This window comes from Anolis sagrei, chromosome 1 (assembly GCF_037176765.1).
Source record: "Anolis sagrei isolate rAnoSag1 chromosome 1, rAnoSag1.mat, whole genome shotgun sequence".
Classification (NCBI taxonomy): Eukaryota; Metazoa; Chordata; class Lepidosauria; order Squamata; family Dactyloidae; genus Anolis; species Anolis sagrei.
This window is the reverse complement of record NC_090021.1, coordinates 62,047,038-62,071,034: the sequence shown is the minus strand read 5'-3', so window position 1 is coordinate 62,071,034 and position 23,997 is coordinate 62,047,038. Positions and strand designations below refer to the sequence as shown.

At 39.6% G+C, this 23,997-nt stretch overlaps 1 protein-coding gene across 4 annotated transcripts in view; it reads right to left on the bottom strand.

The window, feature by feature from the left end:
* TRIM67 (tripartite motif containing 67) overlaps positions 1-23,997 on the bottom strand; it is a 56,133-nt gene that overhangs the window by 21,517 nt on the left and 10,619 nt on the right. The window contains exons 2-8 of one of the 4 annotated variants that reach the window (XM_060753783.2): positions 16,509-16,604; positions 15,454-15,576; positions 14,327-14,437; positions 13,094-13,253; positions 9,063-9,220; positions 7,199-7,337; positions 1,400-1,703 (exon numbers count right to left, since the gene is read on the bottom strand). In XM_060753783.2, the coding sequence (XP_060609766.2) occupies positions 1,400-1,703; positions 7,199-7,337; positions 9,063-9,220; positions 13,094-13,253; positions 14,327-14,437; positions 15,454-15,576; positions 16,509-16,604 (1,091 nt within the window). The remainder of the gene's footprint in view (positions 1-1,399; positions 1,704-7,198; positions 7,338-9,062; positions 9,221-13,093; positions 13,254-14,326; positions 14,438-15,453; positions 15,577-16,508; positions 16,605-23,997) is intronic. The other 3 variants (XM_060753785.2, XM_060753784.2, XM_060753786.2) reach the window with 3 other exon arrangements.

Genomic DNA, 23,997 nt, shown 5'->3' with positions numbered 1-23,997 from the left:
AAGGGACATGGGGAAAACTGATAGCCAAGGATCAGAGCAACATATAAGAAATTAAAGCAGACTATCCTTACAATTAAACAAACAGAACGAACAATAAAGGAAATGTATGACTGTTCCAAGAGGGGGGAGAGTGAACAGGAGGGGCAAATAGTGGGAAAGGGATGGATACAAGTAGGGGACAAAGGTGATGACATATGATTTTTTTATTTCTGTTTTGTTAAATTGTATGTGTGTGATACATACATATATACACACATGCCGCATTATCACAGGCTATCTACGCCTAACACCGCTAGATAAATTATACTGCTTCGCCGGTATTGCACAATCTGATATCCACCAAGAAGTAGGAGCCAGCAATAAAAGGCCCAAGGCATTGACATCTTCACCCCATCCTCTGTTCGGATATCAGCCAGCATGCCAATGATTGAAATAAAAAAATAGCTTCCTAATACTCACAAGAACACCCCAGCAAGCGAGAATCAAAAAGTGGCAGGCTAAAACCCCTCCTTGGCATACCGAAGACTGAAACTCCCTCCTGGGCTCACTGAAGACTGAGTGATTTGGAAGGCACTGAACAGGCTGTGCTCTGGCACCACAAGATGCAGAGCCAATCTTAAGACATGGGGCTATAAAGTGGAGTCTGCAACATGCAAGTATGGAGAAGAGCAAACCACGGACCATCTACTACAATGCAGTATGAGCCCTGCCACATGCACAATGGAGGACATTCTTACAGCAACACCAAAGACATTTGAAGTAGCCAGCTTCTGGTCAAAGGAAATTTAGCATAATGCCAAGTTTTTAACTTTGTTTGTGGGGTTTTTTTCCAAACATTATAACTATTCTCAATTTGCTTCTGACATGGTTTAAAAAATGATATTAATCCTCCCCTTCCATTACTGAAATGTCATCATGTCACAGAATAGATTTTTATTCATAGGTAAATAGGGGTAATTTCTCAATGAACAACAAATCAAATGGTTCAGTTCATGACAGACCTGAGACATCATCATCGTGCAGCCAAGTTTCCTTCCTGAATAGCAGTTTGGTTGATGTGATAGGAGATAGGCTGCAAGGAGGTAAGTGGGTAGGAGGCGTTTTGCACTCCCCCCCCCCCCCCGGATCCTTACCCAGTATCTTCACTTGTATGTTAGTGAGGAAGATCTGAGTTAATGTCATATTCACTTTGGCTCATAGCTGTCATGTCAAGAGATGTCAACTGATCTTCAGAGCAGTAAGCTACTCATTAAAGAGAGAGGTTGCGAGCAACAGGAATTTCTGGCATGTTCTTCGAGTGATGAGAGAGAGAATTTGCTGGAGCCTATTTAATTACATGGTTCCATAGAAATGAAACGGAATTGTACCTAAGTATGAGAAGAACTTAAGAAATGCTTACCGATTGGTGTGAGAATTACAGTGCATGAACCAGCTGCGATTGTTATCAACATACATTGCCCATGCCTTGTCGTCTTTGCCCAGCATCATGTCCTTGACAACGTTGATCCTCGCAATTCCAAAGGCTGGGTCTGGGTGGTTATCATAACGGTCTACATGCAGTTCCCAGTAGTGGACTCCCTTTGAGAAAGCAGCTGTGCCCAGGACAACACGGTCATCATAGCTACTGCAAGTTGCTGTCTGGTTGTCATTAGAAAGAACTATGTCCCTGTGGGCCGAGCAGGGATCAAATGTAAACCAAGCCACTAAACAGAAAGAAAGAAAAAAAGAGTTTGCACATTGGATGGATGCAGCAACAAAGACTAGTTTAATACGTTTTCTCCAAGAAACCTATTAGTGAATGAAGAAAATCAATTACGATTTAGCTGCCATGCGTTTCATAATGGGAGAAAGGTAAGATATAAATACTGTACAATCAATACACAAATTTCATTCAGGTCCCATTGTTGTCATTACCCAAAGATTAAATGTATTCTGTTAACATTTTATAGAACCTAAGATGCCATGCTGTCTATGTAGTCCAGAGAAATAGCATAACTTGGTCACATTAAACATATTTTTCAAGTGTTAAGAACAGTGGTTCCCAACCTTTTTTTGACCAGGGATCACTTGAGCAGGGAAGACTTTATTTATTTATTATTTAAAACATTTATATTCTGCCCTTCTCACCCTGCAGGGGACTCAGGGCGGAGCACAACATATATATGCAAATATTCAATGCCGGGACATAAAGCCATAAATATATACAAACATTAAAATAACTTATATCCACATTAAAAGTTGCTTTAAAACCTTCTCAGGACACAATTTTGCCTCATTGCACTTTCTCAAAGGCTTGGTCCCACAGCCAGGTCTTCACCATCCTCCTGAAGGACAGGAGGGAGGGGCTGATCTAATATTGCCAGGAAGGGAGTTCCATAACCAGGAGGCAATCACTGAGAAGGCCCTGTTTCTCATCCCCGCCAAATGTGCCTGTGATGGTGGTGGGATGGAGAGCAGGGCCTCCCCAGAAGATCTTAGTTTCTGCAGTGGTTCGTAAAGGGAGATGCGTTCAGACAGGTAAATTGGGCTGGGACCATTTAGGGCTTTATAGGCCAAAGCCAGCACCTTGAATTGTGTCCGGTAGCAAACCACTCTCCTCCTCCTCCTCCTCCTCCTCCTCCTCCTCCTCCTCATCTTTATTGGTGGGCTGCCCTCTCTCCCTGAAGGGACTTTATTGGTGGGCTGCCCTCTCTCCCTGAAGGGACAATAAATAATGTTGGAGAGTAGCCAGGCACCACTCTCCAACATTATTTATTTTTATTTATTTATTTACAGTATTTATATTCTGCGCTTCTCACCCTGCAACTGTCTTTCGGGCTGCAAAGGTCGACAGCAAGCTAGACAAATGGTTGGGAGCTTACTCCAACCTGGACCGGCTTCAAACTCACGACTTTTTGGTGGTGATTTAATGGAGCTGACTCCTAGTCAACTGCACCACAGCCTGGTCCAAAAGGGTTACAAATCAGTTTTTGGTCAACTTTAGAGTCAGTTTGGTTATTTGAGGTGCTGTTTCAGAAAATTGCATTGGCTAGACCACATTAGGTCTAGTTTCTGATACAGAACGTATACCACCCAGTAGTCATCATCAGCTTACCCACAGAAAACCATATTTAATAATCTAGAGCTGATGTGATCTTTTGTGGGTAGTCAGCCTCTCCTCTCCTGACATCCCCGTTGCCTTGGCACTATAAGAGGGTTTCGCAAGACCAGTCACTCTCGTTGTGGCATGGTTTCGAGGCAATGGTGTAGTACTGGTGAGGCCATGGACCATATTTTCGTTCTTGCAGACCGCTGGTGGTCCATAGACCACAGGTTGTAAGTCTACTGTTATGACTATGCTTTATTATGTATAAGTATTATTTTTGATGTGTTAGTACTCACCTGAGACATTGAATGTTTGCCTTTTTGTGTGTAAACTGCCCTGAGTCCCTTCAGGGAGAGAGGGCAGCCCACCAATAAAGATGAGGAGGAGGAGGAGGAGGAGGAGGAGGAGGAGGAGGAGGAGGAAGAGGTTGGGAACCACTGGTTGTGCTGGTACGGCTGTACCAGGAACTCCAACTTTATTTTCTTTCTGTTATCTGTTTGCAGTCATAAGGGCAGGCCTCCTGTCCATCATAATTAAGCTTTGGTTCCGCCCCTTGTTCAGGGCTCTGGGAGGGAAAGGAGTCATTTTTTGGGCAGTCTCACATAAGGAAGCTAAACTATAGGACGTAGACCAGCTCGTCTTGTAGAAAAGCTTATTCTCTCAAGAACATCCAGGGAAACAGAAACAGAAATTCCAGGGAAAAGGTCCCAAGGCTCTGGCTGAGAGCTCACAGCCTCTCAGCTTCACAACATCAGAGGGAACAGCCCTGAAGTTTATAAGAATTCTCGAAGGGAGAACAGCGTTACAGATCCACGGAACTCCAGCTGAAATAACTTCAAGCCCCGGCTGGTAGGTCTACTCGATACCCAGACGCACTTGGAATCGGTAGTAGGTCCCACACCAATGAGGCATAGATAGAAAGCAGCCTGGGAGAGGTTAAAAAGGGTTTTCCTACAGAGAAAGTTTAGTTAATCAAAGTCAGATGCCAGTCCATTGAGGACTAGTCTAAGAAAGCCTTGAAGTGTTGTTTGAACCATTGAAGATTTGTTGTTTGTTCCATAATAAAGACTTTGTTGCATCATTAAAGACTCTAAAGACCATTACTTCAAAAAAAATCCCTGAGAACCTCTCTTTGAGGCACCCCTGGCTTCCCGCTGGGCTTAAAGTATACATCCTATAGAAAAGTACAGCTGTTACAGGTCCAGCACGCAACAGAACACTGGTTAAGAAGAAAATTATCATGTACCTTCTACCAATGTGTGCCAAAGTGGATGTTAGTATGTATGGTAAAATGAGCATTAATATTTTCTGTCTATTATTTTCTAGCCTGGAACTGAGTCCACCAAAAATAGAGAATGTCTCCCACCTGGAGGTGGCTCACAAAAACCGGAGATTATGGGCCAAGCTCTGAGATCTGGCAACCATCATTAGAATACATATTTCTATCCTGAGCAATTACATTTGTAACATGATGCTCAACATCCAAGTTGCATTACATAAGTAATGAACATTATGCTTTGGGGCAGATTTCCATCTCAGAGTCTCATGTTGTTCATACTGGGAATTAGTTATAAATTATCCCTTAACTCATGCTTGGATGTTTTGGAGAAATATTGTAGTTTATTAGTGGCTATGGTTATTATAGACTTTATTGTCTACAGGCTTTTAAAGTAAGAATCTTTAGGGAAAATGTTTTTTTTTTCCTGGCATAGTTTAGCAACATTAATAAGAAAGAGAGAATCAAATTAACATCTGTTTTATGATTCATAGAAAGTTAAGTACCATTAATCAAGATTAATTTCTTTGGCTGACTTTATGGGTAGCAAGTGTAATTACATGGGAACTGAGGTATGAATTAGAATTCATATTTTATAAGACACAGCTAAGATATTACTTCCACAAAAGAAGAAAAAATGTAATGATGCTCTGCAATTCATCACTGGCATAAACTGGGGAAGGAGGAGGAGGACACTGGAAAACCAATGGATATCTCTGTCAGTGACCTACTTAACGTTTCTGATTTCAGATCTCTTTAAAAGCACATGAAATGAGTTTTGGGGTTATTCCATTTTCTCTAAACATGCATCCCTTAACTTGACTTCAGAAACAGAAAAATATACATGCCAGCTTGTGCTAAAAAATAATCCTATCAAAAAGAAGTCACAGATGGGGAAAATGATTTTATCTAGATATGTACCTCATCTTCTGGGGAAGCTGCCTAAGATTTTTAAGCATCAGCCCTATATGGAGCTATGCACAATTTCCAAAAGCACAACCTTAATCAATGGGTTAAACCCTTGTGCCAGCAGGACTGAAGACTGATAGGTCAGAAGTTCAAATCTGGGAAGAGTGGGGATAAGCTCCTTCTGTCAGTTCCAGCTCCCCATGCGGGGACATGAGGGACACCTCCCACAAGGATGGTAAAACATCAAAACATCCAGGCATCTCCTGGGCAATGTCCTTGCAGACGGAAAATTCTCTCACACCAGAAGCGGCTTGCAGTTTCTCAAGTCGCTCCTGACACACACACACACACAAAATCATTTTTCTGAGATCTCGATACAGCCATTTTTACAAATCTGTTTAATGTCTTACAAAATATTAAGAAATGGAAGCACAGATTGATAATATAGTAAAGTAATTAATTTTACTCATGGAAATGTGTATTTTTTAAAAAAGAAGATACCAACACATTCTATACTTTTCTGCAAGTTATAGCTTTTCTGCTGATGTAAAACAATGTCTTTTCTATGTTAAATACATTATTTACTTTCAGCAGTGAAATTCCTGAATAGCATTAAAATACTAAAATTATTCTAAATTGAAATTAAAATTATTCTAAATTCCTGCTTATGTTGCATGAACAGTAACAGAGTTCCAGAGTTGAGTGTTTCTTGGATTGCAAGAAATCAGCAAGCAAACTCTGCTAAGTCATCTTCCATCCTGCCTTAAGCTAAGGAAGTATCCATCAGGGCAAAGTATTTGGAGAGGTGGCCCAACTCGTGTTTATGAATTTCTGTGGCTAGCACCATTTTCCAAAGAGCTGCTGATATTTATATTGCTAGATGTTGTGGTTTGGTAATGAGTTTATGTCTACTGGAAGAAAATTAATACCCAGGGAAGTAGTGATTAGAGAAAGAAACTTATGCTTCTTCCTGGTAATCCATTCATATACAGATTGGAAAAAAACATCTTAATTTAGGACTGGTCCAGACTACTGCAAAACAAACAAGGTCTCTTGCTATAAGTAAAGGTAAAAGTTTCCCCTTGACATTAAGTCCAGTCGTGCCCAACTCTGGGGGTTGGTGCTCATCTAAGCCAAAGAGTCCATAGACACCTCCAAGGTCACTTGGCTGCATGGAACACTGTTACCTTCCCACAGAAGCAGTATCTATTTATCTACTCAAATTTGCATGTTTTCAAACTGCTAGATTCACAGAAGCTAAGGCAAACAACAGCAAATTCTGTTATTAACAATTCTATTTCTGAAATAATTATTGCCTTCCTTTCTAACTCTAATTTGTTCATTTGTACATTCCCTTTTACTTCCTGTATCCCCAAAAGAGATTCTTTGGGTGGGAATTGCATCACTGCAAGAACATCTACAACAACTACACTACTGGTTTCATTGCACACATTTTCTGTGCCTCTTGTACAATATTATCATACCCATACACCAGCCCAGAAGTTTCCACAGAGACACATCAAGATCTACCAGTTCACATGGATTTTGTTTTGGACTATGAAAGAGTGGTTCCAAAATCTAGCAGAATCCAGAAGGATCAGCAGATTCCACCTCGAATTAAATTTTATTTACTTGCATCCAACAAAATATGTCCTCTATAGAAATTTTCTAGGTCTTTCAGGCAATTTTATGGTGTGCGTCCTCTGGAAATTGCCATAGAGTCAACTGGAGGACTAAGAAATTTCCTACAGTGGCTACCTCCCTAGAATTTTTCTAGGTCCTCCAGGGTGACTTTATAGCATCTTCATAATGGCTGGCCATTTCAATAGAGTTCACTATTATACACAGTTTCAGTGTTCCATGGTAAGTTCAGGCATGCATCAGCTGCAAATACGGGAATCGTAATACATATTTTTAAAATTACTCACCATCAGAAGTCTGTAAAACAACTGTCTTGCTGTAAGGGCCCACTCCTGATGAATTAAAGGCTTTGACTCTTGCATTGTAAGTACTATTGAAATGAAGGCCATCAATAGTGCATAGGGTCTCCTTTCCAACATACACTTCCTAAATAACAACAAAAGGAAGGAGAAAGTTGTGTCTATTTGAACTAGTCATAACCACAAATTTGAATGTAAACTGCATCTGATTGCTTTTTGCTGAGAAATTATGACAGCAGTAAACTCAAATTGTTTCCTGAAATCAGTTGCTTCTAGGGACTGTAGACAGCACCAGTGGACTACAATCTCATAAGATTTCATCCCACTGAACATGTCAAGTGTTTGGAAGAGTAGATTACCTACCATACAGCTCAGGCATACTCCATCTTGAAATTAAATGGATGATTTTCCTACCACCATCACACACTAGCAAAGTATCTCGGTTGAGTTCTCAGTTGATTTGCCATCACATTGTAGAGAGTTGTTCCTGTCCACTGTCCCTCCCCTATTTTCTTTGTGAAAAGACACACCTCCTCTCCTGGAATATGATTTTTGTTCTGGGTTATAAATGTCATTTCCTAATTGGTTCTATCATAAACACATGGGAAAAGTTTAATAAACTGCAAAAACTTTGACTTCGCAGGAGGGACATCCTGTTATACCACATTTTGCTCTAGTTTCTCAATGATTGAATATATTGTAGAGTCTCCATCAATTTAACACAGTTTGTGGGCAAAAAAAAAAAAAAAACCAAGTTTCTGGAGCACAACAACTACTTTCAAAGTAAGGACTACACAATTAAACAGGAAATAACACTTGCAAACTAGGAACATATTTTCATTATTATTATTATTGACACAAAAGCACAGTATGTCACAGCAAATGAGATCTATATACTGGACTTTGTATCAAAAAATCACAAGTCGAACACTTCCCAAGCGTCTAGGACTGTGTGATGTATTTTCGAATGATGCGTGCAGATCCAAGTAAGGTGGCCTTTTGCAGTTGACAGATCGTGATTTTGTTTATTGTTTCCAAATGCCCTCTGAGATCTTTTGGCATGGCACCCAGTGCGCCAACGACCACTGGGACCCCCTGTACTGGTTTATGCCAGAGCCTTCGTAGTTTGATTTTGAGGTCTTGATTATTATTATTATTATTATTATTATTATTATTGTTATATTATTATTAGCCAGGATGGCCATCAGGATGGCCAAAGGGAAGGGAAAGAAGGAAGGAAAGAAGGAGAGGAAGAGGAGGCAACACATGGCTTGCACAACATAGAGAAGGAAGGAAGGAAAGTTCCCAGAAAGTACATGAGACAAAAAAGAACACAACATACTGCCAATCTTCCCTCCTCCATGAGCAAAAGGTAATGATGGAGCTTTTTCTCAAAGGGGCCTTTTTGGTTTCTCCCACAAATTGCATAACTGTATTATTTTAAAGCTGAGAACAACAAATACAATCATATGACAGAATTGGCCATTTTGCCCATCTCTATCCGGATAATTTGCACACACAAAAAAAGTCACTTGGCAACCAATTTAGAACGCATCTAAAAAGATAATCCTTTGCAACCCTTTTTAAACATCAAGATATCACTACTCAACACTTGAAGCCTGTGTCACATGATGAACACAGTAGGTTGCAGTTTCTTCAGTGGGTGGCTCAGTAGTATTTAATGAATGTGATGAAGTGGATAGTTAAGGCAACTTCTTGTGTTCCTATCACTAGGGACTCTTTTGTAACAATTTGGTTCAATTCCCTTTTCAGTTCATTCATTTAGAACTAACTATACAAGCATTTGATCTAAGAACATCACATGCAAATGGAGGAGAAACAGAGGTCTCACTCGAAATTGTCCACCATCTCCATCGTCAAGCTCCAAGATATAGCCTTCAACTGGATTGTGGCTGAAAGGTGGCATCCTCCAGGCTAGGGTCACGCTGTTATTTCTGGTGCAGCATTTTTCCAGCTGCAGTAGTGGGACTGGTGGCACTGAAAGCGAAACTAAGCACAGATTAGTGCAACTCTGCCCTTACCTGTCAGGCACAAAGTATGTGTATGAGAACACAAAGTTCACCTGGCAACTTGGAGTGGCCCAAACAACAGCTATGTCTCTCTCAGCATTTAGTTCCCTGATTGTTTGTTTTTTCCAAAATTAGAAACAACATATTGAGAGCCCATATCTGATAACATCATGAGCAAGTATTCTTCAACAAAATTGCCATCTGATCACTTCATGGCATTAGTCAATGAATCCTCCCTTAAACTAATTTCTCAAAGCAGATAATAATGTCATTGGACAGCAGTGTCAGTTTACCTAAGCAACAGCTATTTGTTCTGTAACCCAATGAACTGGTTCTAAATGTTCATTGCAGTCATAAGCCACCCATAGGCAAGACAGTTGGTTAGCTTATTAACTGGTAAATGATATTTATTTCCCATCTTTTCCACAGTGAGTGCAAGATAGCAAACATAGCCTGTTTCTTCTCCACAGTATTGTCACAACAACTCTATGGTAGATGAGCCAGAGATTAACTAGCCCAAATTAATCCAGTAGGTTTCATGGCTCAGTACTCATTAGAACTGAGATCCAAGTCCGAGTCCAATTAGTGTCATATCCATGGATTCAACCATCTACAGCCTGAACATATATAACAAACCTTGATTTTATAAAAGTAACACCATTGTACTACAGCATTGTATATCATATGGATGTTCTGGAACCAAACCCCAGCTGATACCAAAGGCTCTTTGTTACATGCACTGGACTGCAGTTCATGCTTCTTAATTGAATGATACACTATTCTATCAATAACAACCATGATTTTACTCATTCAGCACACATATTATATAGTACTTGATCTTTGGGGGCCAAAACCGCTAATTGGAGTTCACTTTTACAATGCCTTAAGATGAAATACAGTTTCCTAAAATCCTAAAATTTACCACGCTCTTCTAGAGGTGTTTTGCAAAAATAAGGATAAGGGAAGGTTTCTGTGAATATACTTATCAATCAGAGGGCATCAGAGGAGCATCAGACTGGCAACATGCAAAATCAATTTCCAGTCTCCACTAAGCTTTGAGTAAGCTTCAACCAGGCTATCTCTCAGTCTAAGACAGGGCTATTAGGAGGATAACAGGGTATGAGGACGATCTTATATGCCATGCTTAGCTTCTTGGAATAAAAGGGATAAAAACATAATCAATCAATCAATAGCCCTGTGGAGTTGCATATTGAATTCAACTGTATTTTATGTATAAAACTACTATAATGGGCAATCCAGCACTATTCTGGAGAGATTGAGTGTGGCAGCAGAGTATTGTGAAACAGCTTTGTTTCTTTTCCCTGTATCTTCAGAAATCAATCCTATATGCATGAAGACATCACTTAGGAGAATGCCTAGCCTCAGAAAATAGTTAGGAAAGAGACTTCTACAGCAATTATCAATTCATTACATGCTATCCAAATGGAAGCTATCAAAATGATTAAAATTGCTCCCAAGCTGAGGACAGGGTCTTTGACAAACATATACTCTGAAAGACTTCATCAAATGCAATTTAAATCTTAAATCCTTTCATCTGCATCTGTTTTTTTAGCCACTGACATTTTTTGACGATGCAGTTTACTGCTGTTCTTGCGCTAGCTTCACTAATATAACTCATTTAGGTCAAGACACACAATACCCTTTGAGGGAATGGATTTTTGCCTATGAATTCTGCTTATCTATATGCAAGCATTTTCTCTTGTTCCTCTAAGGATTTTTGCTGTCAAATTGGCTAGCCTAATTGCTTTAGATTGAACCTTTAGAGTTCAAAATTAAGCCTGATGAAATCGAATGAACTTTGACTGAACAGGACTCATTATGTATGCACGATTCTTGTGGAGATGAAAGCAAAGGCATTTACCTATGAACCATGCATTCATTCCTACAGAAATTTCATCTGAAACATTCTGTTTTTATCAAAGGAAATTCAGTTGCTGGTTGCCTTTCAGCTCATTTTAGTTTTATTTGCCCCTCTTTGTTTTTGTGTTGAATCTTTGGGCTCTTGCAATATACAGGTTCAAAGGAGAGATTCAAAGAAGAAAGAGGAAATGCAAAGGAGAATTGGTAGATTAGACCAGCCCTTCCATGTAAATCTTTGTCAAAGTGGGAATTCCACTTGGACCGTCCAAGAAAAATGCTTCTCACAATATGTTAAAATTCCACCAAGAACATTGGAAAAAGTTGGAACAAAACCCAAACAGGGAAGCCTAGTTTAGGCAGTACAATTTGCGTTACAGTAGAGTCTTGCTTATCCAACTTTCACTCATCCAACGTTCTGTATTATCCAATGCATTCTCCCTCCCACCTGGATCCACAGCTGTTTCAATACATCGCGATGTGTTGGTGCTAAATTCATAAATACAGTAAATACAGTAATTACTACATAACGTTACCATGTATTGAACTGCTTTTTCTGTCGGTTTATTGTAAAACAGGATGTTTTGCTTAATTTGTAAAATCATAACATAATTTGATGTTCAATAGGCTTTCCCTTTATCCCTCCTTATTATCCGACATTTTCGCTTATCCAACGTTCTCCCGGCCCGTTTATGTTGGATAAGCAAGACTCTACTGTACTTGATTATATGCCCTGGGACAGATGCCTGGAGCACCTACTGATGCAAACATATATTTAAGGATCACTCCACAAATGATTCAGCACAGGCTAGTTTGACCAGGGAGAGCCAACATGGTGTAATGGTTTGAGTGTCGCACTATGACTCTGGAGACCTAGCTTCAAATCCCTGCTCAGCCATGAAACCCACTGGGTGATCTTGGATTTTGCATAACAAAGGACAGTAAAGTCTTCTTATATTTGCACATCTATGTCTAAGTTCAAACTGTGCCTCAGAAATCAGTTGTTTCTAGTACTTACAATAAACTAGGTTTTTTAAAGGCACATACAACTTGAAAGGCCTCTCTCACAGTTTCATACAGATTGTTCTTGAAGCTCAGTTGGCATACATACAAAGTCCCATCTGTTTCCTCTTAATTTCACACTAGTGCTGAAATTAAATTCTGGGAAATTAAATGTTTCTGTATGCACAATCTGACTGTTTTAAAGATCACTCTGCTTCATGCTTTTTGGGATCAGGATTATTGAAGAGATCAAATGGCAAAAAACTGTCAATGTTCAACGATTAATTATGAACTACTGTCAAACCTCCAATAACATTTGTCACTTAATAAATACTGTCAGCTTTAAAGCACCAGTCAAAATGTTACAGAATATTATAGGCTATTCCATGCCACTGTCACTGCAAATACTGTAACAGCAAATGACAACTGTTCAAATTGCACAAGTACTAATTATCATTTGATGTCAAGCATCAAAAGCACCTGAATACTTAGCTGTCAAATGCAATCACATATAAAATTCTGAAATCAAATACTTAAGTAAAATATCAGACACTGAAATCAGAGATTGTTACATATGATTCCAACATAAAATGTGAAAATATTTACAAATTTAGAACATATAATTGAGAATATCCAGCATCAAAATGCATGCAGAATAATGTGAAGAGATGGTTTATTTTGCTGTAAGATCCATATGATTCCATATCATTTGGCCACACATTTCAATTTGTGATGATAGTCATCAATCTAAACAGTTTTGAAAGGTGGTAGACAAATTCATTCAGGATAAATACATATAGACCTCAGAAATTGATGGGATATGGCTCTGATTTTGAGCAATTGCTGAATTGTGGGTAAGCAACATTGCGAGAGTAATGGGAGACTGGACAATTGGGTGCTAAACTAAATTGGATCTTTGTTTTCATCCATCAGAGCTCTTATATTCTTTAGAAATCAATCTACTAAAGCTCACCCCTACATTTCATCTGAATGAAGTCCAGCTGATGAATTGACTGCAGCAAGGGATCGCTGTCCAAAGTCAGATCAAATTCAGCCGATACTTTAGGTTCCAGAGCTCCTTTGACCCATTGCTCCTGAGACACTTGAACACGTTTGATTAAAGCATCTGAAATCTGAAAAGAAAAGTGTGTAATCTTGAGTTGGGAATCATGCTGGCAAGTCATCAAAAGAATAGGACAGCTTGAACAGATCCAGAGTTCAGCTTTGCAAGTCAATTTTACAAAGGAACTCCATCTTGTTATTTGTTATAGTGTTTGGCAAGTAATTCATTGCCACTACTCATTCCCCAGGACATTTGCAAAAAGTGGAAATTCATTTTCTCCCCTTTGAGGGAAACACCACATTAGGAGGAAAACATGGGGGAGCCAACATTAATGCAGCAGTGCCTGCATTTGTGAATCCACTCTGGATTTTATTACAGGTGTTGAGTCCTATTGTGAAGTAGGAAGCTGAGCCAACCAGGATGAAGTCAGCTCACTGAATACTGTGGCTGGAGGTTATGTTGAAAAGCTTTGTCTGTAGAAAACATATGGCAGTCAGAAATAGAGTGAGGGCCAGTTAGGAAGAGGGCATGGAGGAAAGCTGAATACAGTTTTGGAAAACTGAGAATGTGGAGAAAATTTGAAGAAAAATTACTTTTGCTTGAAACTCAAGAGTTATGGCATACTTTGTAAGGAAGCAATCTAAGGCTTAGTGTTTATTTTGTTTGCTATACAGTACATTTTCAGTGTTTACCTTTTCTATCAGGATGCCTTAATTTAATAATTAACAACAAAAACTACCACAATGAACCCAAATCAGCATATTTAGGTGTCCAGTAAAGTGGACAGAGAACAAAATAGAGAGAAGGACCTTAAAGGTAGAAAGGCAAAGTGAGTGATAGGAGCCTAAGAACTGAAACTGTGTGCCCAACCTGGGGGTGGGGGTGGGGGGTGGGTGGGAACATAACATCTTTCCTCAAAATAGCTTCAACAAAACAGATTCACTTTCCCATTGGCTTAGATGCTAACCAACTGGCATGCATAAATGGCCCAACTCCAGACTTGGAAGAGTGTATCTCCCTGCTACCACTGAAATGAACAGAGGAGCCTGAAGAGCACATGGAGAAAACTAGTAGCACTTTTAAAATATGGCAAGCCATTGAAAAATATGGCCTGAAATTCCACAAAATCAAAAGATAGTATACCTGTAAAAACCCAGATGGGTCATTTTCTTTGATAACTTCGAGACAATATTCCATTAGCCCGGTAGACTGACGCAGTTTCAAAGTACAGTGATTTATCTGGTCCCACACAACCTATAGAAGGAAAAATCCAATATAGAGTGGATGATCCTTTCAGTGTCCAAGGCTATTATTTCAGAAGAAATAACAGAAGAAAACATGTTTATAGAAGCGTGTTTTTTTTTTTACCATCTCTAAAACAACATCCCAATTTCAGCACCAAACCCAGCAGGTGGCCATCATACCACCATGCCATCTTGAATATACTTATCTGATTTTGGAAGCTAAGTTGAGTCATGCCCTTATTGCTACTTTGAGGGTAGATTTGAGAATACTTGGGATCTTCATGTGGATCATTGACAAGGAATCTGTTCAGTACTTCCTTCCAATGGTTTTCCCTCACAAGCTGATAGGAAGCTTCCATAAATTCCAGCCCTGTTCTATTCCTGGAAGTTGTAATGGTTTCATCGTAGATGAAAAGCAATGTTGTAAAGCAATGCTTTTCGGTTTTGGGTCTTCCTCCAAGAGCAAACCAAGAATGGGCAACTTGGAAGTCCCTGAACAGACCCAGTAGCAGAGTTGACAGATCAAAAGACAATCTGGCAAAATGGCACTACCTAGAAGAATCCTCCACCTTGTGTGACTATGGAGCAGAACAAAAAACTCAGCATCTGTATGCTTGCCCACAATGACCTGCCTCATGCACAGAGGAAGAATTGTTCAAAGCTACAGACAATGCAGTCGCTGTTGCCAGTTTTTGGTCTAAAACTATCTAGCAGCTTGTAATCCCTTTATTTTATCAGTTTTAGATAAACTATTTTATGCAATGCCTTTGACACAAAATAAAAAAAATCATAGATGAAATGGCAGTATGGGTGAAGGCATAAAATCAGCAGCCCAGCATGGTTTGGCAAATAACCAAAATGAGCTTGGAAGTACACCTCATGTATTTCCTATTCTGTTGGGGATCAACAAGGAGAGTGGAATAAGAATGGATTAGAGTGGACACGGGATGGATTAGCTGGCCACTACAGACTTTCAGTTTTATGATTCTCTATAGATGCATGTTACAAGATGAAAATCTCACTCACCTTTAGCTTGTGTTCACGCTCTTTTGTAACTTTTGTGAGCAGTTTTGCCTTCTGACGTGTCAAAGCATCAACCAAAGCATCACACTGAGCCACTAGGCAAGCTTCATAGTCCAAGCCATTTTCCTTGAGTGAGAAAAGAAATAACATTAAGTTATACAGAAGAAAGATTTGTTTACTCAAAACACAGCCAACATTTCATGATGTTGTTCTTTTCTAAAGGCCTTGGCAGATCCCAAGTTTGTGTAATTCAGTATTAAGAATTGCTTGCGTTAAAAGGTCTCCAGGGATTATGCTAGAAGAATCATGCTTTCCTAACCTGGCACACTCTAGCTATGCTGGACTACCTGAGGATTTCCTGAAAAATTTGTTACTTGGATAATTTAAAAACAGGTGTTTAATCTTTCAAATATATACAAACTCTGAGAATAAGCTGGTTCACATCTGGGCACAAGTGGGTGTTAAGAGCTATGCATGCCTGAGGAAAAGCTTGAAACAGGTATGTTTTGGGTGACAGTTTCCAGAATCCCATGGCTCTAGTAATGCGGTCTGTTGTTGTTCCTGCTGCTGCTGTTACTTGGTCACAAAAACTATGACCACAACAAGAGTATGAAATAGTTATGCTCTATTAATGGATTTTCAAGATACAGCAACTTCAGGTGGCCAGTCTGTATTAACCAGAATGGATTAAGTTTCCACTTATGACTATTGTCTTGCACACAAAAAATCAGGTATAATTTATAAGATTAATCATTTTGCAGAGATGTCCATTCAAGCAAGAACTCTTGACTGATTTATAAATTCAACTAGCCCTCACAAGCTATAATTACCTGGAAATAGACCTTGAATAATGGGTTTGTCTTTGCCTTCCTCAGAAACTAAGAGTATCTGCATTGCTCAAGGTCACCTACTGGGTTTTATAATGGAGAAGTGATTTGAACACTAGTCTCTCGAAGTCCTAGTGAAACCAAGGTGCCACTTTGTCTTTGTGCTTAATCTAAAAATGTTATTTTATACATGTAAAAAATTCAAAAGAGCTAGAATTCTTGAATTATTACCTGTATCTGCTGTAAAATGTTTTTCAGCTGTACCAAAAATTCTTTTGCTTCCTTTGCTTTATCTGAAATGCCATTCAAAGCCTGAGACAGTTGTGCCTGCAAAAAAAAAAGCCAGTTAAATAACATAGAAAACCGTATTTTCCCTTTATAATAGATGTCTAAAATACTTTCTAAAACAAAAACTCTTAACACTTGCTACAATTGAGATTTGATTGAGAGGAAGAAAACAGGCTGTAAATTGCTGAATGGTTAAACAGTTTACTGACATAAATACCAATTATGCAATGGTTCTACTCTTAACCAATGGGATTGAAATTAGGGCATTCTGGGGGTATGTCAGTGGTGTCCTGTTTAGCCATGGCAACCCACTAGTTGAAGGAGATTCCATCACCCTTTCAGGCAGCATATTCCACTGCCAAACCGCTTGCCATCAGAAAGTATTTAGCGGGAATCTCTTTTCCTGCAATTTGAATCAATTGCAGAATCTTTTGGATGGGCTTTATTTTGGCTGTAGGTATGCTACTCACTTTAACTATTATCTGAGTCACATTCTGAACCTTCATTTTTTTAGAGGAAGTTTTCTATTCGAGAAGAAAAATGGATACAACTCTGACATTCAGAATTGCAATTTTCAAAAACCAAATCGAACATTTCAGCTTTCCTAGGTATTCCATTTCAGACCTCCAAGTGGTTGCTTTAGAACTAAAGGACACTTTCAAAGGAAAACTGGTAAGAGAGACTGCTGTTTTGTAATACAGGCAGTCCCTGAGTTATAAACATCCAACTTACACACGACTCATAGTTAAGAAAGGGGATGAGACAAGGGGAAGTGAGAGAAATCTGCCTCTAGGAAGGGAAATCCACTCCTGAAAGAGTTATCATGGGGAAAAGGAGTCTCTACTGAAGCTTTCTCACCAGTCCTTGTTTCCACAGTAAGCCACATTTTTCAAAATTAAATTATCACAGGGACAGAAAGTGAGCTGAAATCTTCTGAAAAGGAGCACAAACAAACATTACAGGGGTGTTACCCCTTCCCTATTCCATCCAAAGCTTATATACATACATACACTTAAAAATGTACCTGTTCTGACTCACATACAAATTCAACTTAAGAACAAACCTACAGAACCTATCTAGTTCGTAACTTGGGAATTGTCTGTATATTTGTAAATGTCAATCAACTGGCGAAGTCATGAACCGGAAAAATTATTTCTTGGCATGCTACGTGTATTGATATACAGGTTTGTGGTATTACATCAGATAATACTTACAGGGAGCGGTCAACCCTCCTGTTTAAGGAGCTCCATTGGCTGCCATTCATTTTCCGGTCCCAATTCAAGGTGCTAATAATTCAAATTTGAATTATTACATTTGGCCCGGCCATAGGTTTTTAAATGCTGTATGTTTGATATTGTTATTGTCTATTGTTTATTGTGTATTTTTCTGTTTTTGAGTTATTTCAACTGCTTTGTATTTATTATTGTTATTGCTTTTGTTTATTGATGTATTATGGGCTTGGCCTCATGTAAGCCACACCAAGTCTCTTAGGGAGATGGTAGTGGGGTACAAATAAAGTTTTATTGTTATTATTATAACATGGCATAAGGTTTCAGGGAAACATATCTTATTTCTTTCACATAGGCTATTCACCTGGCATCTTGCATAGCTCTTTGAGGACCTACAAAGACATAATTTGCCCTTTATGTACACATTGTTGCCATCCCAACCATATAACTGTGCTTGAATTGCTGTGAATTTTCCAGGCTGTGTGGCCATGTTCCAGAAGCATTCTCTTCTGACGTTTCACCTGCACCAGGAGGGAATGCTTCTGGAACATGGCCATACAGCCCAGAAAACTCACAGTAACCCAGAGTTCTGGCCATGAATGCTTTCAACAATGCATTGTACTTGAATACTTTTGGCTTTAGATCACTTCATCTAATTTAAACTGGATCTAAATCCACACAAGTTCATTCTGAAGTGAGTTAGTCTTAAAAGAGCTAGGAGTGTCCTCCCCTTCTCTTTTTCTTTTTTAAAATCTTTCCTTTTGATTTCTGCTCTTCAATATAAGTTTACTTTGCATTTGTTTTCATGTGAATCAAATGCCTGTGTGAATCAAATCACTACATGGTTCCCTGTGGCAAACTTGCAGATATGTTTTTTGCCATCAGTAGCATCCCATAGAATCTACTCAGATGCCTGTCCCAATGAGTTCAATAAGTCTTCTTTCCAGGTCAGTGCATATAGGATTTCAGTTTTATGTGTCCTAATTTTAGAGACAGTTTCCCTCAAAACAGTGAGGCCTTATTTCTGAACAAACATGTATTGAACTGCACTGTTCATTAGTCTAATTCTCAATAAAACTTCACAAAACTTTTGTTTTTCTCTTCAAGATTCTAACATATAGACATACCATATTATATTGTATTAAATTGGTTTTTTTTTTTTCATTAGAGGAGCATTAATGCACAATAGGCACTTTACTTTCATTGGAATTAGGAGTGCAGGACCATGTGAAAGTGGAAAATCCACCAATTAAAAATGCTATTTTCTTTAGCTGAGAGCAGGCATGTAGCCGGGGGGGGGGGGGGGGGGGGCTCGGGGGGCTTCAGCCCCCCCCCCCCCCCGAAATTCTCATGGTGGTTCGCGAAAAGGCCTTACTGGTGCATTATTTAAACTGTTATGTTTATTAATATCATGATTTGATCACCATTCTCAATATATCCCATATGTATGGGGGTATTGGGGTAATGATTGGTTTGCTAGGCTAGACCCTCTTTCACTCAGACTCAGCCCCCCCCCCGAAACTCAGCCCCCCCGAAACCCCCCCTGAAAAATTTTTAGCCCCCCCCCCCCCCCCCCCGAAACGAAATCCTGGCTACGGGCCTGGCTGAGAGAACCTCTCTCTCTAGGAATCTCTAGATTCTCTGGTGCAAGTCTTTGATCAATTCCAGTGGAAGATGGCCATATCATTGCACTGGACGACATAGAGAGAACATTGTCAACAAATGTGCAAATAACTAAATCTGTAAAAATTAAACCTTCAGATGTGGGGGACTGATTGTAACTTTTAAGGTTTGGAGTGAAGCAAATGCTTGTAGCTGTACTTTGACAGACATTTATTTAGGCTCCAAAGCTATTTCAGGAGAAGGCATTTGACATGTATTTTAATTGGGGGAGGGGGGTCATGCTGGGCCAGGATGATTTGATTTAGGAGCGAGTGGGAGAAAGGGGCGATGCACCTGCTCCACCCAGCCCCATCCTCTGCTCTCAATCAGTCAATCTCAAGGCAATAAAAAAAGCGTTACCAAGGCAATTACGTTACAGGCATTTGCATATCGCATGTCGCTTTGCCTCTAAAAAGTTGAGTCAATGTTTAGGTAATCAATTTGTGATCTACATTTTTATTGAAGAATAAAATATTAATAAATTTGCATCTCATGAATAAGAAAGGGAGGGAATAAATATTCCCCAGGGGAGGAACAGTGTGTGTGTGTGTGTGTGAGAGAGAGAGAGAGGGGGGGGGGGGGGGGAGAGAGAGATTGAACAAAGTTATTTCACCAAAGAGGAAATCAATACGACTGGCCCTGATCTTAAAATTTGTTATTTTAGAATACTGTAAATCCAGCCTATTGTCTGCTGTTCAAAATGGGATAATAGCCCATGACACACCAATAGCAATATTCCATGTTTTAAGGTACCACTGCTAAGATGAAAGAGCAGTAGGCTTATTTAATTTTGCAGATGGAGTTCAGATTATAAGTGCCAAGTTAGTTATTTTTATGATTTTAATGACTTTTATTTTTCTGAAGATGAACTAAGCATATGGAATTGTTTTTTGTAACTATTTACAGCCAGTCCTTGCTAATTCTTCCATAATGTTAAAACCACAGTCACTTGTAATATCCATACAAGTGACTGTATGGATATTACTATTTTTTATGTTTAGGCTAGGGCAGGTATGGGAAAAGCAAGGACCAGGGGCCGGATGTGGCCCCTTGGGCTCTTTTCTCAGGCCCTCCTCTCTCTCACCATCTTATCCTTCGTTCCTTCCTTCCTTCTCTCTTCCCATCCCTCCCTCTTTCTCCTTCCCTTCCACCCTTTCGTCCTTCCTTCTTCTCTTTCCTTCCTCCTTCTTTCCTCGCCTCTTTCCTCCATCTCTCCCTCTTTCTCCTTCCTTCCTTCCTTCCCTTTTGTCTTTCCTTCCTTCTCTCTTTCCTTTGTCCTTCCCTTCCTTCATTCTTCCCTTCCTTCCTTCTCTTCCTCCCTTTCTTCCTTCCCCCTTCCCTTCCTTCCATTCTTCCCTTCCGCCCTTTCATCTTTCCTTTCCTCTTTCCTCCCTCCTTCCCTCTCTCCCTCTTTCTTCTTCCAACACTCCCTTCCTACCTTTCCTTCTCTCTTTCCGTCCTCCTTCCCTTCCCTCCTCTTAGCAGGGAGTGCTAACATGCGGCCCCCAAGTTAGAAAGTTTGCCCATACCTGGGCTAAAGTAAGGGTGAGAGCAAGGCAGAGGGTAAGAGTGATAAGGGAGTCTATCTGCCCTTGAACTTGCAGGTAACTTTTGGACAAGATATATAGTAACCAACATGGAGCTTTCTGGAACATTGAGGTGAACACACACACACACACCGCCCCAATTTGACAGAGGAAGGGCTGTATTTTAGAAATATTGTGGTGGGGTGTTTTTTTTTTTTTAGCTTTTGGAGGAGTTTGGCAAAGAAGTTAGCCATCAATGTGAATACATCCATAACTTCAAAAGCTGACAATGGATTTTATCTGCCTTTTCCCAAATGATTCCCCTGTAACACTAACCAGGAGATGGTACATTAATAGATGTGCTTCAAGCTGTAGAGATAGAATACATCCAATTCCAATAATTATTATGTTCTGTACTGCGACTATACCTATGAATCAAAATAAAAACAACAGTCAAGGTGTAAGAAGGCTAAGAGTATGAAAGGCAGCCATGAAGGAAGTAAACAACCAGACAAGATCATCTAGTCTAAAGACATGTCTTTGAATAACAAAACCAGAATACTCTACTACACTGTAATATTTTTAATTTTATGTATGTTTGTAAAAGCTGCGAATGAAGAAATATGACAGGAAAACAACCAACTCTTCTAAAATGTGATGCTGGAGCAGAGTTGCATGACACTATAAACCAATGGTGGCAAACCTTTGGCACAAGTGCCAGAAGGGGCACACAGCTCCCTCTATCCTGGGAGGCCAGTCGCCTCACCAATCCCTGCTCACTCGCCATTCTGCCTCCCGCCTGCCCTGCTCAGTTTCCAAAAGGTTTGCCATCAACCGTGAAAAAGAGATAAATTGGTGTGAAAGCAAAGCAAACCTGAACTCTCACTAGACACCAACATGACTCAACTGAGACTATTGTATTGTGAACATATCATCAGATGACTTGGCCCACAGTACAGCTGGAGGTACCAGGAAAAGAAGAAAATCACAGAACAAATGTATTGACTCAGTAACATGAGTTTGCTAAACCTGAGCAGGGTTGTTAAGGACTGGGACTCACAGAAATTTGTCACACACAGATTTGCCATAAATAAAAGTCAACTTGATAGACTTAAACCCACTGCGCCACCGGGGGCGCCTCCCTACACAAGTGGAAAACCACAATTAAAAAATGTAGTTTTTTACTTGAGAAGATTTTTCTCCAGGAATGTCTAGGTCCTCCAACACAACTTCCACTGGAGGACCTAGAGATTCCTAGAGTGAATATGTTAATTATATCCATAAATGTGAAACTTACAGATGTGAAGGGCCAACTGTATATTAAAAAAGAAAAATTATTATCTTTATCCACATTTTTCATATGAGGTATAGTTTTACAAACCTCTCATTGTGGCCTGTTTTTTTTTTTTTCATCATTGTCCTCTCTCTTCCTCCCTTCTTTGCCAACCACTTTGACTCTTTATGTTCTCCAAATGCCCAGAAACTTTATTTTCTGGAGTGATACTTTACTGTGAAATCTTACACAGTATATGTCTCCTCAGAGGTTCCAAGGGGATGGGGGTTACAGTAAGACTGGGGATATACTTTACAAAGGAAGGTTCTCTTTCATCCCTTTTCTTTTAAATTAAGAGCTGTCAGGATTATTTTAATGAGAAGTTGATAAGTTTTTTTAACAAGTAAAATGTGGGGAGAAGGGCTCTCTGGGCTACACAAATGACCTTTGACCTCATCACATGGACGTTGAGAAGCATGGAAGTCTGTATGTCTAGTGAAAGCAATCGTCCCTTTTGAGTCCCGTTTCAAGTTCTGCCTTCCCACCACACATGTTTACCTCTTCAGTCCCCCCCCCCCTTGTTGCCGGGTTCCAAATCATTACACGGGAAGCCTTTTCTCCGCCCTCTCCATCTTATTTTTTTAAAAAGGGAAAAACCTTCTCTTTGAAGAAGACAGAGAATTTACTTATCTCATCACACAAGATTGCCCATCTTCACTTGCTTAGAGGAGACACATAAGACACCACTTCTGTGGGCTGCTTACCTTACCAAGTCCCTTTCTTAAGAAGACAACCCATCAGAACAAAACACCACTTTCCATCCCACGTGTTTTCCAACTGGAACTATAGATCTGATGCACTAGGAGCTCTGAACATGATTGCTGGCCCATGTTCAGAGTTACCTCCTTTCAGGACATTTCTGCCTCTTTTAAACCATGGAGTTTAGTAAAGACTTTCTGTATATATTTCAGACCTCAACACCAATGTCAAAAATATGCAGCATGACTCCACACAGGACCTGCGCCACACCAGAACAGTCAAGACAAACATCACCCAAGTAAAATAAACATTAAATATTAAATAACCAGAAAAATAAAATAAGATGTAAACACTAAACTAATCATGACGGCTGGAAGCAGTTTAACTCATGTGATGATCTCTGTACCTCTCCATGCTTGAAAAGAGGCTGAAGTGTCCTACAATGGGGAAATTTCTCAATGTAATGAGGTCCCTTGAGGCTGTAAGTAACTTGTAGGCCACAAGATTCACCTGAACGATGCAGACCAGGGGTGCATCTACACAGAAGAATTAATGCAGTTCGATGTCACTCTAACTCTCATGTCTCAGTGCTATGAAATCATGGGAATTGTAATTTCACAAGGTCTTTCAAAAAGAGTACCTCTGGTGCATCAAACTACAAATCCCAGAATTCAGCAGATAAAACAGTATCAAACTGCAATAAACCTACAGTGTAGATGCACCCCAGGAAGAGAGAAAATATTCAAAAGTCAAAAGCATGCTAGATAATATTTCTCAAAACTAAGTTAATTCTTTGACACCAGCTTTGCTGAATAAATTGGACGAGTTGGATAACTCCTCTTGATTATTTAGACCACATATTTCCTGTCTTAATTACATAGCTAAACTCCACCATTTGGACTCACAGCACTAGATCTACTTATTAAATGGCTTCCAAGTTCTTCAAAGAGTTATTTAAGCATGACAAAAAGGCTGACTTCCCA